The following is a 16,679-nucleotide window of genomic DNA, read 5'->3' as shown; positions in this document are numbered from 1 at the left end:
GGATTAGTTTTAAATATGAAATTGTTTTACTTGGTAATCACTTCAAGATATTTCAAATGAAGTGATTCATAAACAAAACAAAACAAATCAATTATGGAAGGCACAAATTTAAGCGCATATGAAGATGTCTCACCTCTGACCTAAGGAACATTAATTCACTCCTCAACTGCCTTATAAGACTCTCAACTCGATCTATCTGATATGTATTCATTCGCAAGCCACAATCAAGTCCTTCATCCATGTGTTCTACTGCCCATGATTCTGGAAAATAGAGCTGGTCTTTCCCCATCTCTCTCATATCAGTTCTTAAATCCAACAATTTTATTTCAGAATTGTCCTTCTCATCTCGCAACAGGACCTCCTGCACTACGTAGGAGGACACTGGCTTTCCAAGCAGAGAAAGAGGCAGCCCTTCCTGGAAATCCAGTGACAGAGTCTGAACCCGAGGTGCTTCAGGTCTCTTCATCTGCCTTTCCTGTCTTTGTCGTCTTTTACTAGCCCTTTGTTTCCCTTGCATAGCAGAAAATGATAGTGGACCGTCTGCTCCCAGTTCTTTCGATTCACTGTAACTGACCGGACATAAAGCTTTCCCTAGCATTTCTTTAGATTGCTGCTTTACAGAACTGTAAAGTTCCTCTACTGTAAAAGACTCGGAGCCATCACAGTTATCAGTCACTTGTATCTCTGAATCAAGCTGAAAACTCAACTGAAAAGAAAAGAAGATATGCTTTCACTTTTTCAGAGAAATAAACTTTTAACACGTTCCAGATCTTCTCAATCCATTCCTCAAAGTTTTACTTTTTTCCTCTGTTGCCTCCCACAACTCTGAGGGAAAAGAGTATTGTTTTAGGAGAAGCTATGCTTTTCTTTCTGTACTACACGAATTGCTATTTACAGAATAAAGATCAGCATTCTTTATACGTGAAAGCAATTAACAAGATGGCCACACATTAAATAAATTCAGTATAGATTTTTTTTGCATACAATGCTTTATTTTTATTTTTAAAAAAGATACCATATTTTTCGTCCCATAGGACGCTCCGTCCCATAGGACGCACCTAGCTTTTTGGGGGGGAAATAAAGGAATTTCCCCCCCTTTATTTCCCCCCCAAAAGCAGGTCGGGGAAACCAAACCAGGTCGAGGAACAGCGGGATGGCGGCGCTGCGCCTCCCTGCTGTCCCCCAAGATTGTGGAGCTGGCCGATGTCTGCCCGGCGTGAGGGGCGCTCTGCTTCAGGGCGCCCCGCCCGCCAGGCTGCTATCCGCAGCGTGGGGAGCCCTGCGGGGAACTCCTGCAGAGCTCCCCACGCTGCGGATGTCTGCCCGGCGCAAGGGGCGCTCTGCTTCAGGGTGCCCCACCCGCCTACCGGGCGGCAGGCTGCTATCCACAGCGTGGGGAGCCCTGCGGGGAACTCCTGCAGGGCTCCCCACACTGCGGATGTCTGCCCGGCGCGAGGGGCGCTCTGCTTCAGGGTGCTCCACCCACCGGGCGGCAGGCTGCTATCCGCAGCGTGGGGAGCCCTGCGGGACCTCCCGCAGGGCTGCCTAGGCTGCGGATGTGTTCCCGAAGCACCAGACGCTCTGCTTTCAGTGCGCCCGGTGCTCCGGGAAGCAGGCTACTATCCGCAGTCTAGGCAGCCCTGCGGAAACTCCCGCAGGGCTGCCTAGGCTGCGGATGTCTTCCTGAAGCCTGGAGAGCGAGAGGGGTCGGTGCACACTGACCCCTCTCGCTCTCCAAGCTTCAGCAAAAGCCTGCATTCGCCCCATAGGACGCACCCAGATTTCGCCTTCATTTTTGGAGGGGGGAAAGTGCGTCCTATAGGGCGAAAAATACGGTACTTTAATGATACTCCAATCTAAGAAATCAGTCAAAATGGAATTTACAATGAATAAAACTTAGGCCATTACCTTTTCTTTAACCTCGTCAACGTTAACTGTACTCATAAACTCATATTTACTCCTTCTCATCTTCAGATCTTCAGTAAAGGTATCAATCAGCTGTAGGTCATCTGTATCCAATCCTAATCAGAACAAAGTTTACAAGCAGTACTTTAAAATTTAAAACAATGCAAGGTTGACCTCAGTAGCGATAAAAAGTCTCAAAAGCAAGTCCTGTGAAAAAACTCTGTATGTAACTTAAAAGAAAGATCTCTCATTATCTCTGAGCCTGCACCAAAAAAACATTGGTCCTCACGCATCCAGCCTGACTTAGGAAGAGATTAAGGGGGCTGGATAGAACACAGATAGGAACTGGCCAGCCCAAATGCCGAGATCACACAGGAGATAGATATTGCTTAAATGAAACAACAATTTAGCAGATCAGATTACCTAGGGAGGTTTAGCATCTCCCTCTAGATATATATTCAAAGGCAAATGCTATAATCATCTGTTTAGGACTGTCATAGAAACCAAAGACCACACTAGATTCCCAACAAGAGTTCAATGAATTTGAGAAGGATTGTTTAATTCGTTTCCTCAGTGGTACCAAAAATTCATTATTCAGACTGTTCCAAGAGATAAACGAAGATATTCTTCTGGAATCATCTATTGTTTGCTCATGGCGCAAAGTAACTTCAGAGACAACCTACCTAATGTCGCAGCTCTTCTTCCTTTCTCCTGAGCCAGTTTACGAATATGTTGTTTCAGGGCAACTCTTTCTTCTTCTAGTCTTTCAATCTGTAATGTATTCAAATGCCTAGTATTATTATTTCAATCTTATTGAAACGGTATGGAGATGAATCAACTGAGATGCTTAGGCAAGAAAATCATGACTATGTCCATTTATCACTTGCCTCCTTCAGCAGGATTTGGTTTTCAGCCTTGTACTGCTGCTGTTTCAGTGCTTTGCTGTTTCTAAATTCCGTTAAATCAATCATTGTCTTGGGATCAAGACCTGAAATGTAATACATTGCAGAAATTTGTATATTCAATTAGAAGAATTCCATTCAAGGATGATGGCCTGAGGGATCTAGGGTAGGGAGGAAATTGTCGTCCTACATATCACTCAGTACATAATTATCATCCTACATATCACTCGGGACGCGGGTGGTGCTGTGGGTTAAACCACTGAGCCTAGGACTTGCCGATCAGAAGGTTGGCGGTTCGAATCCCTGCAACGGGGTGAGCTCCCGTTGCTCGGTCCCAGCTCCTGCCAACCTAGCAGTTCGAAAGCATGTCAAAGTGCAAGTAGATAAATAGGTACCACTCTGGTGGGAAGGTAAACGGCGTTTCCGTGCACTGCTCTGGTTCGCCAGAAGCGTCATAGTCATGCTGGCCACGTGACCCAGAAGCTGTACGCCGGCTCCCTCGGCCAATAAAGCGAGATGAGCACATATCACTCAGTTGGATATTTTTGCTCAGATCCTCATTTAGCCAGCCACACTAGGAGCAGTCCTCAGCTGTTGCTTTCAGCTTGTTCATTAAAGGCAGAAATATGCTCTAGAATTCTCTAACTGCACTCTCATATACATGCACTAGGTGGCAGTTCTAGACGTTTCCTAACAATGGCAAATAAACCAACTCTCAGATCCTAGTGAAACGTTTCTCACACTGTTCCTGGTGCAGCAGTGAGGGACTACTTCTTCTGTAATTGATTATTTGTACTTTCCACTTTTGGCGTAGGGGTCATAGTAAGCCCTGGATCTCTTGCTTTGAGGAAAGGGGAGAGAGAGAGAGGACCCAACCTTATCATTACATGATGTCAGATGGTCCTTCCCCTCTGCCACAAAAAATTCTGCTGTCCTTGTCCTAACACTGGAGCTTCACTGTCATGGGTTTGCTGGGGCATAACAGGGGAACAACTGGTTCCTAAAGATCCAACACCTTTCCAGTGTCCCAACATGTTCCTAAACCAGAGAGTATGATAAGCCCTGGAACAGGGGTAGTTCAGTCCCATTTATTTCACTTCCATTGTTTCCAGTGAGAATAAAATAATTAAGGGGAAAAGGATGGAACAGCACAATAGGATCAATTGCCTTCAGTTCACAGTCCCCCTGGTCATAGGAAGGTTATCTAAGGGCCGCTATACAATTAAATATCTCCAAGAGTTAACATGATACATACCCAGTCGTCCACGGAGGTCTTCATTTTCATCAAGAAAATCATTGATTTTAAGTTCAAGTTTGTTAACTTCTTTAATTAATGTTTCAATTTCATGATCCCTTATTTTAATTTGCTTTTTTAAATCTTTTATTTCAGCAACAGCATCTTCCAGGCCATAAATTCCCTTACAAAAGGAAAAGCAGATAAACTAAGAAGTGCATTAACCAAATGGATTAACCAAGAAATATAGTAACACAAATTCACGGAAGATAAGGCTATCAAAGACTACTAACCATGATAGATATGTTCTACCTCTACTGTTGAAGACTTTTGAATACCAGCTGCTGGAAACCACAAGAGGGAAGAGGGTTGCAGCTTACAAGCTTCCCACAGGCATCTCGTTGGCACCCTTAGAACAGGAGGCTGGACTAGATGGGCCACTGGCTTGATATATATATGCATAATTCAACTTAATGAATTTTCATCTTTTCTGTGGTTCTGCTATCATGATCACAAGACATTGACCTATTAATGGTCTAACAACTTTGGCTAATGTAATATATTCAAGGGAAGGGGCAGATCTGGCATGGACAGAAATTATAAATAAAGAAAAGGACTCCAGGACAGATTCTTTCATCACCTCAGGGACATATTATTTAAAATTATGTGTGACCCATTTAACAAATTTGCTATTAGTCTTCCCCATACCCTTTTAGAGTATTGTGTCAAATCAAACTACATACCGATTCATAATCTCTCATTCGTTTCAGAGTGTCAATAAGTTCTTTGTCCTTCTCCCTTGCATCAGCTTCTGCAAGTTCTGCTACCATTTCAGCTTCTTTGGTTTTCTGTTCCAACATATGTAATTTCTCTTGGATGTTCCCAATATGGCCCTGTTGAGCAGAAGATGACAGACCTAAAAAGATACAACAGACGTCCATAGAAAGTTGGTGAGAAACTAACTGGAAGACATACTGACAGTGAGTGAAAATTAAGAGAGAAACTCATAGCGAGTAACAATTAATCAAACCTCCTTCCCATCATATATATCTAATCCAGGAAGGGGAGAGCATTAAATATTCAGTCTTGCATACAAAAGCAGGAGCTCTGTAAGAACTTGCTCCTATGCAATAAGCAGGACCAGAACTGGGTGAGGTTTTCTCCAAAGGAAAGTCAAACATCTGCAGTTATAAGGACAAACCTGCCTGTGGAATGTGTGAGACCTCAGGAAGAATGGTTTATATTCATAAATGCACCATAAGACATACAACAGGAAATGAAATATCCATAAAAGGTTCAGGCCATTGGTAGGGAACCTCTGGGCTTAATTAGATCCAGCAGGACATTTGGAACAAGCAATACCTACCTCTCCCATACCTAACGTCTTCTGATGCAGACATGGCAAAAGCTTCAGCTACTAGGAAAGGAAGAATCCTCCTTCACAGCCATGGCTTGAAGTTTTAATCACCTGACATCATATTAACTCAGGTGATTGACTGGTGGGTGGTTTGGCCCACTTGTGGAAGTGGCCTGCAGAGGACTGGCCTCTGCATGTGGCCCTCCAACTGGTTGAAACGTATCATTATGAGGCCATGCAGACATAATGCTCCCACTCAGTAGTGGTCCACAAGAGTATGTGCTTTCTTGTCTCATGCACAAAATCCACAGTATTAGTCACGATAAATGGGTTCAGCACAGACAAGAATCATGGTTAACACTAACCAAACTTGAGTCTTAACCAGGTTATAAAATCAGTTTCAAATCCAGTCAAGACATATGGCTAAAGTTACACAAAACACATAAACAAGTTACTTTTTTCTTTTTGAAGTTCTCTTTTCATGTCCTCAATAAGCACTGCATTCTTTTCCATCTCTTTCGTATACTGTTCAACCTGTTCCGTGAGCAGTTTGATCTGACTGTCTCTTTCTTGCACACCCTGAAAAAATATAATTTGGTACCTAATTAATAGCACTGATAGTAAGCCATTAACAAACAAAAGATCAATGTTAAAAGAAAAACAGAAGTACTTACAACATAGAGTTCTGATATTATCTAGAAGAACGACAAGGAAAGGCAAAAGCAGCAAAAATAAAAGCAGAGAGGTAAAAATAAAATGCACATCCTGCATCATCATAAAAACGAGGAACTTTTTAAAGCTAAACTCAATTTAATTTGTACTTTGGTCCAGACAGATATTACTTACCTTATACTGTTATATGAAAACAGAACTAACATTTTAACTGCATACAACAGTTTTTGTCATAATTTACTCCAGGGTAACATATGCCAAAGAGCCACATGTTAGCTACTATGGGTGCACCATGCATGCATGTGAAGTTTCCACATTAAAATTATAGTATAAGAATTTTCCAGGGGTCCACAGACTTTTTGGGGGAGAAGTGCTACCACCCCCCTCACTCTGTGCTTTTGGAGAAAGTACAAGCAAAAGGTAAGCCAGAGGTTGCCATTCATTGCTGAAGGCCCCACAGGCAGGAACAGGCAAAGAAGCTGGCATGCTTTCAAACAGGGCCACAGCCCCATTGATTAATAGTGACCCCCAACTTCAGAGCTAAATGTTTCGTGTATGAAGACCATTAGTTATAGTTGGAGTGGATCCACTGAAATCAATCATCTCAGGTTAGTTTAAATTCCTTGATTTCAGTGTGTCTATTCAGTGTGTGACATAGCTGGGTATAACATAAGATTATAACATAATAAAATGTAAACATGTGAAAAAAGTATAGTTCATGCTGGAAAACATATATGTATGTTTCAGCTGAGTTTATAGTAAGTTTTAATACATGCAGCTCATTAGAAAATGATGCACTGTTTTAACAGATACACATTTTTGGTCTACAACACCTATTAAAATCCTAACACATGGAGAAGTCATCAGATTTCCCCTCCAAATGAAACTTAGGTTTCATAATTCATAAGTAGGAACCAGTGACGGTGAACCAGTGAACCTACTCTATAAGTAGGAACCAATTTGAACCAGTGAAGGCGGTGAAGGTCTAGTGTGAGTGTCTAGAGGTGGTTGGAGAATGGATGGTGGCTAACAGATTGAGGCTGAATCCTGACAAGACAGAAGTACTGTTTTGGAGGGACAGGCAGGTGTAGAGAACTCCCTGGTCCTGAATAGGGTAACTGTGCCCATGAAGGACCTGGTACGCAGCATGGGAGTCATTTTGGACTCACAGCTGTCCATGGAGGCACAGGTTAATCCTGTGTCCAGGGCAGCTGTCTACCAGCTCCACCTGGTACGCAGGCTGAGACCCTACCTGTCTGCAGACTGTCTCACCAGAGTGGTGCATGCTCTAGTTATCTCCTACTTGGACTACTGCAATATCTCCCCTCTAAAACAGGGACACAAAGTAAACTTCTTCTGTTCATTGTGTTGTACTCTATACTCATGCATAGATTTCTAATGTTTAACACAAATATTTGTTTGGTTTCTTCTTATTGGAGAGAAAACTACCTGCTGGAGGGCCATAACGCTGCTCTTGTCAGCATCAAGGTGGGCCATTTTCAGCTTCTCTCTCAGAGTTAACAACATTTGCTGATACTCAATGATTTCTTCATCTTTAGAAGCCAAGATTCCCTGCAAAGTAGAATATGGTAAGGTGGAAAATCTTCAACAAAACGTGAATCTTAAAAGGTAGCTGAAATAAGATATGTAATACCTTCCATTCTTCCACTTTTTCATTCACAGCTGCCATGAGAGGGTCATCTTCTTCATTCTTTGCTTTAAGTTGCTCCATTAACTCATGCACCTGTGAGGTACCATCGATATATGATGCATGAAATATGACGTATGAAAATACAAGCTATGAGTGTGTTACTCCAAAAGCATTAACAAAGGGAATCAATGGTTATCCAGTTTTTACTCTATTTGCTTACTGAATCAAATACTTATTTAATGATCAATTCGTCATCACTCAGTGGTCATGCAGGATGTGTCATCTTTCTGATTTGATCTTTCTGTTTTGGTCCATTGTATTCCAATTTTAAGGTCTTTTATAGTTGTACAGTATCTTTACTAATCTGCTTCTGGAAAGAAGGTAGGTTACATTTTACCTGAAACTTATACTGTTCCTTTTCCTTTTTTAGTTGGTCCACAACAATGTCAGATTGCTGCACGATAAGCTTCATTTTATTGTACTCATCAGTCATCTTTTCCATTTCTTGCACCGATTCTTCTAGATTCTTCCTCATTTCCTGATTCTGAGCCTCTAATTTTTCATTAGCTTCAGTCAAACTCTACGAATTTAAAAGTAAAATATTTATAATGAGAAACCCATTTCAAAGTTGAAAAAAGCCAGCTCTGGCAAACTCCAAAATGGACTGATAGAGCCAACCCTGGATCCAAGTAAAGTAGGATTAATTTTTACCACAAGACCACCACAACTGACAACCACTGCTGAATCCACTGAAATATATTACTCATTTACTTCTTAGCCCCAAAGTCTAAAACAAAGCCATTTGCAACATTAATAATCAAGAGATCTTAAGAGCCATATCCTAAGTGTCCATCTAGAAAAATTGGAGCGATGCCATCTTCATATCAGCAGAAGATACAAAATTCACTGAATGCTGATGTTTTAAATTCTTCTGTTATTTTGGTGCTGCTGATTGTATCAATATACAGCAAAAAACAATTTGAAAATTTTTTAATACGCTGATACTTATATGCTGTTTTGGTCATTATTGTAGAAAAGCAGGATAAAAATAAATTAAAACACCACTGTAACAAATTTCTCTAGTTATTGAAAGGTGAAGTACTCATCACAATAACCCAAATTCCAAACTAAGTATCCTTGGCACAAGAAAGACTCTGAAAGTCCACTAGATAGAATGATACAGTCCGAAGATTTATATTAGATTCAAAATTCTGAAAATAAAGACAAGACAAGGGCAACCCCTTTAAGTTTACCTGAATTTCATCTAGATACTGGACAAGCTCAAAGTTCTTTTTTGATAACTGTGACCTGTAATCTGATTCTTCTCCTCTTCGTGAAAGAAGCGTTTCTTTTTGTGTATCTATCTGTCTCTGATAGTCAATTACATCCTGACGAAGTTGTTCATTCTGCATAAGACAAACAGGAGGAATTGGGAAAATTATACAAATCAAGCATTTGAAGTGTGCCAACAAATGCCACAAGTCAATGTGTGATCTACAGTATCTGAAAGAAACTACAATATCACACACAAATATATCCAATAATCCTACAAACTATTAAGCTGAATACTCACCCTCTTTTTTCTTCGCTTTTTCTTCAAAGGAAATAGAGTAGAATAAGAAAGAAAATCAAGGCTAATTAACATATAACTTAGGAAAGCTTAAAAGTAAAAAGAAGAGAGCTGTTCATAATTGGCCAGGAAACATCAAAAAAGCACATTAACAGCGTAATGCTATGAAATTTATGTTGGCAATGGCTAATAAGTTAAAGTGAGAGGTCTTTGTGCAAGAAGGTGAGGACTTCCTTTCTCCTTGCATCAGAATTCACCCATCGCAGTGATTTAAATCATTCCAAATTAATGGGCCTAAATTTAAAAAATATATTTAGGACTTGGATACAAGCCAGAGGTAAGAAATGATAGACAGACAGCAGGTTAGAAGTACAGTGCCTGATAAAACAGTTGTGACAGTAAGACAAAGAAAACAAGCAGGTTATAAAGAACACCTATGAAACAGAAAATACTCCTTAGTAACACAAGTCCTTGCCACCCTACAACAGAGTCTCACTCTAAATTATTTAAAATACTATTTTAAACCAGAGGAGGGAGGGAGAGCTGCATGCATGGGAGGGAAGGTCAATCAAACATTGATTCCAAAGTTCTTCACTAACCTCCCTTCTCAACTTGCTGTTTTCATTTTCTGCATCCTCATTCCGAAGAGCAAGCTAAAACAACAAAATTAGTTAGCTAGGAAAATGTATCAAGTACAAAACAAAGGCATATCTTCCAGAAGTATCAACACTCCTGGAGTACATGAATAGTAAATATTGTATTATATATGCATAGATAGGTAGGTAAATAGATACACACAAACACACACAGGGGGAGGGCAGCTCCTGCTCGCATTTCTCATCAACCCTTCCTACCAACTACCCCAACAAATCCTTCAATGCTATTGCCAGTCCACTTCCTTTACAACTCACCCAAAGCCCACATCCCCTCACAGCTCCTTAAACAAATTCAACTGATCTCAGCCTACCTGCCAACCCACCCCCCACCATACTGCCAATCCCTCTCCCCTCACAGCTTGCTCCAATGCCAAGCTCCCTCTGTACTACTGCCACCGGGGAGGGGCAGGGGATTGAAGAGAACAAAATATTTCATCCCTTTGCTCCTCTTAAAACTGTACAAGACTGCACTGCTTTACAGTGGTACCTCGGGTTACATACGCTTCAGGTTACAGACTCCACTAACCCAGAAATAGTACCTCGGGTTAAGAACTTTGAATGAGAACAGAAACCGTGCTCTGGCGGCGCGGCGGTAGCAGGAGGCCCCATTAGCTAAAGTGGTCTTCAGGTTAAGAACAGTTTCAGGTTACGAACGGACCTCCAGAACGAATTCAGTACTTAACCCGAGGTACCACTGTATATTTCTAAATTCCCGGTCTCATAGTGTATTCACAACCTCTGTTTTGTGCAAATGCATACATCTTTAACTTTTTTCCATTTCTATTGCTATTATTCAATACAAGTCTTCAATTTTATATTACTTTCCACAGTTTTACAGATGTCTACTTAAAATACTGCATACCTGTTCATTGACTTTCTTTTCTTTCTCCAGCTCCTTCTCCATATCTGCCAACTCTCTGTCTTTTTGTTCCATCTGCCTTTCCAGCTGACGGATCTCATCACGCAAAAAGCGAGTATCACGACCACCAGTAGATCGATGTGCTGCCTTAAAACACCATTAAAATATAACAAGCTATGAATGTGTTTCCAGTTAAGGTAAGCAGGATAGTACAGAACTGTTTTAATCAACATTTCAACACACACACACACACACACACAAACATTTTGCACAAGTTGGGAAAAGTCAGGTTATACCTGACTTTAATCTAGTATTTGTACTGTAGCGTATTTCAGCTTCAAAAATTCAAATGGTTTAAAATAAAGGTATGCTTTAAAGGACTAAGGTAAAGGTAAAGGGACCCCTGACCATTAGGTCCAGTCGTGGCCGACTCTGGGGTTGCGGCGCTCATCTTGCTTTACTGTCCAAGGGTGCCGGCGTACAGCTTCTGGGTCATGTGGCCAGCATGACTAAGCCGCTTCTGGCAAACCAGAGCAGCGCACGGAGACACCATTTACCTTCCCGCCTGTTTATCTACTTGCACTTTGACATGCTTTTGAACTGCTAGGTTGGCAGGAGCTGGAACCGAGCAACAGGAGCTCACCCCGTTGCGGGGATTCGAACCGCCGACCTTCTGATCGCCAAGTCCTAGGCTCTGTGGTTTAACCCACAGCGCCACCCGCATCCCCTTAAAGGACAAACTATGCACAATTATATATGTTTAGCTGTTTTACATTCCCACTATGTTTAATACATGAAGGAAAATCGAAAAGTTATTTTGTCATAGCGTGCAGTAGGAACTTGCCTTTGCTACATTCTAAAGGCACTATGCTACAGATGAAACCTGTGATCAAAATAGCTGTGATTTCAACCAATAAGGGTCTGACCTTCCTACAGTTAAGCAAATTTAAGTCCTGCTTATTTCATTTGCCCTTTGAAATTGCAGGACACGGTTTAAAAGTATCTAACTTTAAAAGGTTGAATTACACACTTACAATTATAGTTATGTCCCCAAATGTTCTGTTTATGTTTAATCAAATCAAATCAAATCAAATGTTTAAAATATAGACTAGAAATGCAATCCTATTCTCCTCTACAATGTTTATGATTGGAAGGGGTTAGGATTATATGTAGTTTCCTCCCTTCCATCCTCCAGGGGGAGACTGCACAGAAGGGAAGCTAAACTTTCCTCAGGCACAGGGAAAGCTATCACCAGCTGTTCTTGCCAGTATGAAGCTGGGATGTTCCACAGTGGGGTTTGGGTCTCGTAAAGGTGTCAATTATTGAACCCATCAACAGTGCCAGACTGAGGCTGGCACAGCAGAAAGTATGTTCTTTCCCACTCCTTCTGCCCTGGCCAGAACGAGCCAGCAGGACTTGGAATGTATTGGTGGACTTGCTGTTCCACTCCACCACTGCCCTGCCTCTCGTTAGGATTGCTTTGCCAATGCCCATTAAAAAAATAATGCTTAATAATGCTATATATCAAGTAGTACCACCAAGAACAGAATAAATAGTATAAAATGCAACTTTACATTTTGGCATACCTCTAACTCCTTTTCCAGTTTCATCACTTTAGTTTTTAACTGATTTTCTGTTAGAATAAACAAGACACACAAAATTACCAAAATATATTTCCATAAGCCTCCAAATGAAATCTACAATAAGCTTGGTGGCAACCTCTACTAACATTACAATGAGTGACTTATTTAAATCAAATTTTAGTAACAACAAAATTGAAGCTACATTATGATACTTTTTGGGAAAAAAATACTCTTTACATAGTTTTGAAAACAATAAAACAAGCAATAGAGGAGAAATGGCAAATCACATGTTGATGGACTGTCACTATAAATAACTGAACTCAGGAACTTAAATATGCTTTAAATTCTAATGGAAGTTTCCATCATCATCTACTGACCCTGCTGAAAATTGTGAATATACAAGTGTACATGTAAGTGTGTGTTACTTATCCACAAAAACTGATGATACCAAATTTGGCTTGCTCCTCCCCAGCTTTCTCAACTTCTTCCAATGCCAGTTCTACTTCTTGATTTTTCATCTACAACAAAAATAGAAGACAAGTGCCCAGAACAAATAATTACATATGAAGCTACAAGATTACCGTATGTAGACTAAAAGAAGATGCATGTTGCTACACACAAGTAAACACAATATAAGCAAGCAGAGGTTTTAGTTTGGAGGAATGCATCCGTTATAAATTTCAGCAGATCATATAAAGCAAGCAACAGGGAGCGATTCATCCAGCTATTTCCAAATGTGCCCTCTTGAAAAATGACCATGCCCACTTTTCAGCTCCTGTGGGGTTGGGAATGGATCCATGCAATCCTTAGCTCAAAAAAAGAAAAGAAAAGAAACCACTATACTATGCATCAGAAACCAAGAAGCTTTCTCATTTTCACACTTGACATAGGAATTGGGTAGAAAACTTTAAGACCCAGAAGAAAAACTCCAGGGAAATTAGACTGTTTCCTAACAGGGTTATTCAGACTAAGGACTGGGAATCTTTCAACAGGTGTACACCTTCCTGTAGACCAGTAGGACAAAACTCAAATTACTCAGGGCACTGTCACTAGCATTCAAGAGGGTTGCACTACTGCATTAACTATGAAAAAGCATTTCTGTCACATTTTTCCTAACTGCATTTATCAACCAAAGGAACTGTAGATGGGCAGGCCAAAACGACATGTTTCACCTCAAAATTCTAATTTATCCCTTTTTAAAAAATAGTAATTACCCTGTGACACAAACATCAGAACTTCCACTATAGATTAAGTGAAGAAGACTGTCTTTCCGCAACAAGATGGACTTTTGGCACGCCCCTGACAGGAACAACTGCACTTACTACTGTTGGGGGCACCTGCTGACTTGGCTGGAGGGGAAAGGCTGCAAGCAGAGAGTTTGCCCTAGGATGGAGGAAATAGACTCTGCATTGCTGCCTAGCCTGGAATGGAAAGCTCATGCTCATGCAAAATTTGCTTCTTAGAAGTAATTAGGACGCATCAGTACTGACCCTCATTAGTGACTGAGAAATTTTAAAAAGCTGAATTAAACGTTCAGGGTTCTCATCCTTCAGATCGCTTCCATCAACCTAAAGATAAAAGCAAAATACTTTATTACTATTAAACAGTTTAATATTAAGCATTATATCCATTTAGTTTCTTCACATAAAATGCTCAATTCACTGTTCAAAATACCTTAGCCAACATCTCCAGCAAAGTATCTGCTAGCTCCTCCTGACGAGGTAAAGAATCAGGATCTACTCTCATAACCTTCTTCCATTCTAAAATGGGTGCCATCTTGAATGTTCATTTATCTCTGTACAAAAAGAAAAAGAAAGGTATTTTGAGAAGACATGAAAATATCCACAAAGGTAGTCATTCCCTTTACAAAGATATTTACAAAGGAAGCAAAAGTTTACTAGACATTATGTTCATGATATAAACAGAAACACAAAACAGGTCATTATTAGAATCAAAACATTCTTGCTTGTGTGCTCAAGTGCTTCAGCATCATTTCCATTTTTAAAATCTCTAACTGTACTAGTAGTTCAGGAGGAGCACTCACTTATAGGAGGGGCCCTCCTGAGCATACAAGGGAGGGAAAGGACAACTCTAACGGCATAAGTGCATGGCTTTGTTGATCTCACATGGGATTGAATACCACAACTTTAGAGTCGCTGCTAAGAAAACCCTAAAGTACAGACAGTGCCTTTTGTTTTTCATACAGAAGTTGTGAGGTTTCCACATGCCACTTCCATCCCTCATCCAACGTAGCATATCCGTCAAGTGAGGATAACATTGTAAACCATCAAGCTTGCTCCCACAGGAGACCGGTGATGGCTACCAGCTTGGATGGCTTTAAAAGAACACTGGACAAATTCATGGAGAAAACCATTCATGGTTACCAGTCAGGATATGTTACTCTGCTCTGCTGCTACAGTTGGAGGCATTAGAACCAATTGCTGGGAACCACAGGAGGGGAGAGGACTATCTTGCGCCAAGGATCCTGCTTACCGGATTCCCACAAACACCTGTTTATCCCCTGTGAGAACAGGATGCGGTGCCAGGTGAGCATGGCTCGTTTTTTATGTCCTTACCTGATGCAGTGGGCTCATGAAGCGCACACACTTTCAAGCGAGTACACCTTAAACCTATAGAGGTATATAGCTGTACCTATAGTTCACAGGGTATATAGCTGAGATATATAGAGATATATAGTTATAAGTATAGCTATATAGAGGTATATAGTTGAACCTATAGTTCACGGGGGAGAAAAAATTAACAGATTGGCTGGTGTTTCAATGTCTACTACAAGACTCTCTAAAAGGACTTTAAGGTGCTACTGGAAGGAATTTTTTTATTTTCTCTAAAAGGAGTTTAAACACACACACACACACACACACACACACACACACACTAGGCCTTCGCCATAAACCTTTCGAAAGCGCCTCTAGACCCTCCGAAGTGGGTCAGCTGGGAAAGGAAGCGAAGCTATGAGCCTTTTTACCCCGGATACCTAGGATGCGGAGGCTCCACGCAACCTCTCCTGCGCGCTTCGCAGTGAGCCAGTAGGTTTACTCCAGGGGAAGCGGGTCGAGGATTGCAGCCATTTGTTTCCCCAGGCAAGGAAACGCCTCTCCGCTCTCGGAGCCAAACGGTCAGCGAGGAGGGCAGCCTAGTGGCCGCTAGTCCTCCTTCCGGAGCCCCGCCTCGCCCGCCAGGTGCAGGCGACGTTAATCCGCGTTTATTTGTTCACGAAAACATCCCTCCCTCCTTCTGGCTCGCTGGTTTCCTCAAGTCGTTCACCGAGGAGGCGGAGCAGGCCGCTGCTGCTAGGCGACGCCCTCAAACACTGCTCGCCCTCAGCCGGAAGAACCCGGATCTTCTTAACTGGAGCGAGAGCCGAGTCAAAACTCCCGCGGGACTACAACCCCCATCATGCCCCAGCCGAAGACCACAAGTCCCGGCATGCCTTGGGGTGAACGGACCGAAAAGGAACAGCCGCGGTGTGGCGCGCGCTGAGGCTGACTTCGCACTGAACAAGGGCAGGCGCGCTTTCCCGAGTGAGCGTGCCTGCATGCTTGTTCACGGCATGCCGTGGCCTTCAGCAGGGAAAAGATACCGCCGAAGGAATCTTAGGCTAAAGGGCGGGAGCCACGGGGGAGGACTACATATCCCAGGCTGCTCCGCGCCGGCCAAGAGGCAGAAGTCGGCGGAGTATCCACCGCTTGGAATGCCGGGGGAGGGAGTCGGGCTTCCCAGCATCCTTTGCCGAGCTCCGTGGGTGACAGGGGGAAGTGTCTGCGCGTGCGCACTTACGGGAGGGAGGCTCCGATCGCTCGCCCCGGGTTCGGTTTTCCCAGGGAGGTGCGGCTGAAGCACCAGCGGAGCGAGACATGGCGGAGAGCGTGTGCATCCCAGGCGAACCCAGGTACAGGATCACGCGCAGCTAAGAGCTGCGGGAGAGTCTTGGATCGGGGTTCTGAGAGAAGAGAGCGGCTGGCTCTCTGGCCCCCACGCGACGGGGACGGGAGAGGGACGGAGGGGAAGAGGCGGGGGTGCTTGGTTCTGCCCGGTGCGGTTTCTTGCGCGACTCTCGAGGAGAGCGCTGCAGCTTCCATGCCAGGTACAGGATTCAACCCGATGTAGGGATGAATCGCCTTTGCTTTTGGAATTGCGCGCTGGACCTCGCGTGCAATTCAGCAGCTCGCGGTCTCCCTTAAGGTGGGAGGATGTTCTGCTAAGATACGGTCGAAGGAAAGGCTTGCGGTGTATAGCGTGAGTGTTCACACGTGAGGCTTGTGAAAACCC

General features: G+C 42.5%; 2 protein-coding genes across 3 annotated transcripts in view; one reads left to right on the top strand and one right to left on the bottom strand.

The window, feature by feature from the left end:
* Positions 1-15,817, bottom strand: part of CEP290 (centrosomal protein 290) — a 46,952-nt gene extending 31,135 nt beyond the window's left edge. Inside the window, exons 1-19 of the mRNA XM_083463057.1 lie at positions 15,385-15,817; positions 14,064-14,184; positions 13,880-13,957; positions 12,838-12,907; positions 12,393-12,439; positions 10,810-10,953; positions 9,891-9,944; positions 8,975-9,127; positions 8,119-8,301; positions 7,725-7,814; positions 7,520-7,642; positions 6,073-6,093; positions 5,854-5,977; positions 4,785-4,957; positions 4,063-4,225; positions 2,793-2,893; positions 2,589-2,676; positions 1,909-2,021; positions 134-706 (exon numbers count right to left, since the gene is read on the bottom strand). Coding sequence (XP_083319183.1) covers positions 134-706; positions 1,909-2,021; positions 2,589-2,676; positions 2,793-2,893; positions 4,063-4,225; positions 4,785-4,957; positions 5,854-5,977; positions 6,073-6,093; positions 7,520-7,642; positions 7,725-7,814; positions 8,119-8,301; positions 8,975-9,127; positions 9,891-9,944; positions 10,810-10,953; positions 12,393-12,439; positions 12,838-12,907; positions 13,880-13,957; positions 14,064-14,165 — 2,400 coding nt within the window. The 5' untranslated portion in view covers positions 14,166-14,184; positions 15,385-15,817. The remainder of the gene's footprint in view (positions 1-133; positions 707-1,908; positions 2,022-2,588; positions 2,677-2,792; positions 2,894-4,062; positions 4,226-4,784; positions 4,958-5,853; positions 5,978-6,072; positions 6,094-7,519; positions 7,643-7,724; positions 7,815-8,118; positions 8,302-8,974; positions 9,128-9,890; positions 9,945-10,809; positions 10,954-12,392; positions 12,440-12,837; positions 12,908-13,879; positions 13,958-14,063; positions 14,185-15,384) is intronic.
* Positions 15,733-16,679, top strand: part of TMTC3 (transmembrane O-mannosyltransferase targeting cadherins 3) — a 37,952-nt gene continuing 37,005 nt past the window's right edge. The window contains exon 1 of one of the 2 annotated variants that reach the window (XM_083463058.1): positions 15,733-16,299. The gene's annotated coding sequence lies outside the window, so the exon portion shown is untranslated. The remainder of the gene's footprint in view (positions 16,300-16,679) is intronic. The other variant, XM_083463059.1, reaches the window with a different exon arrangement.

The sequence above is a fragment of the Podarcis liolepis genome (assembly GCF_965112155.1).
Source record: "Podarcis liolepis genome assembly, chromosome: 10".
NCBI lineage: Eukaryota > Metazoa > Chordata > Lepidosauria > Squamata > Lacertidae > Podarcis > Podarcis liolepis.
The sequence above is the reverse complement of the archived record's forward strand: the minus strand, read 5'-3'. Positions and strand labels throughout refer to the sequence as shown.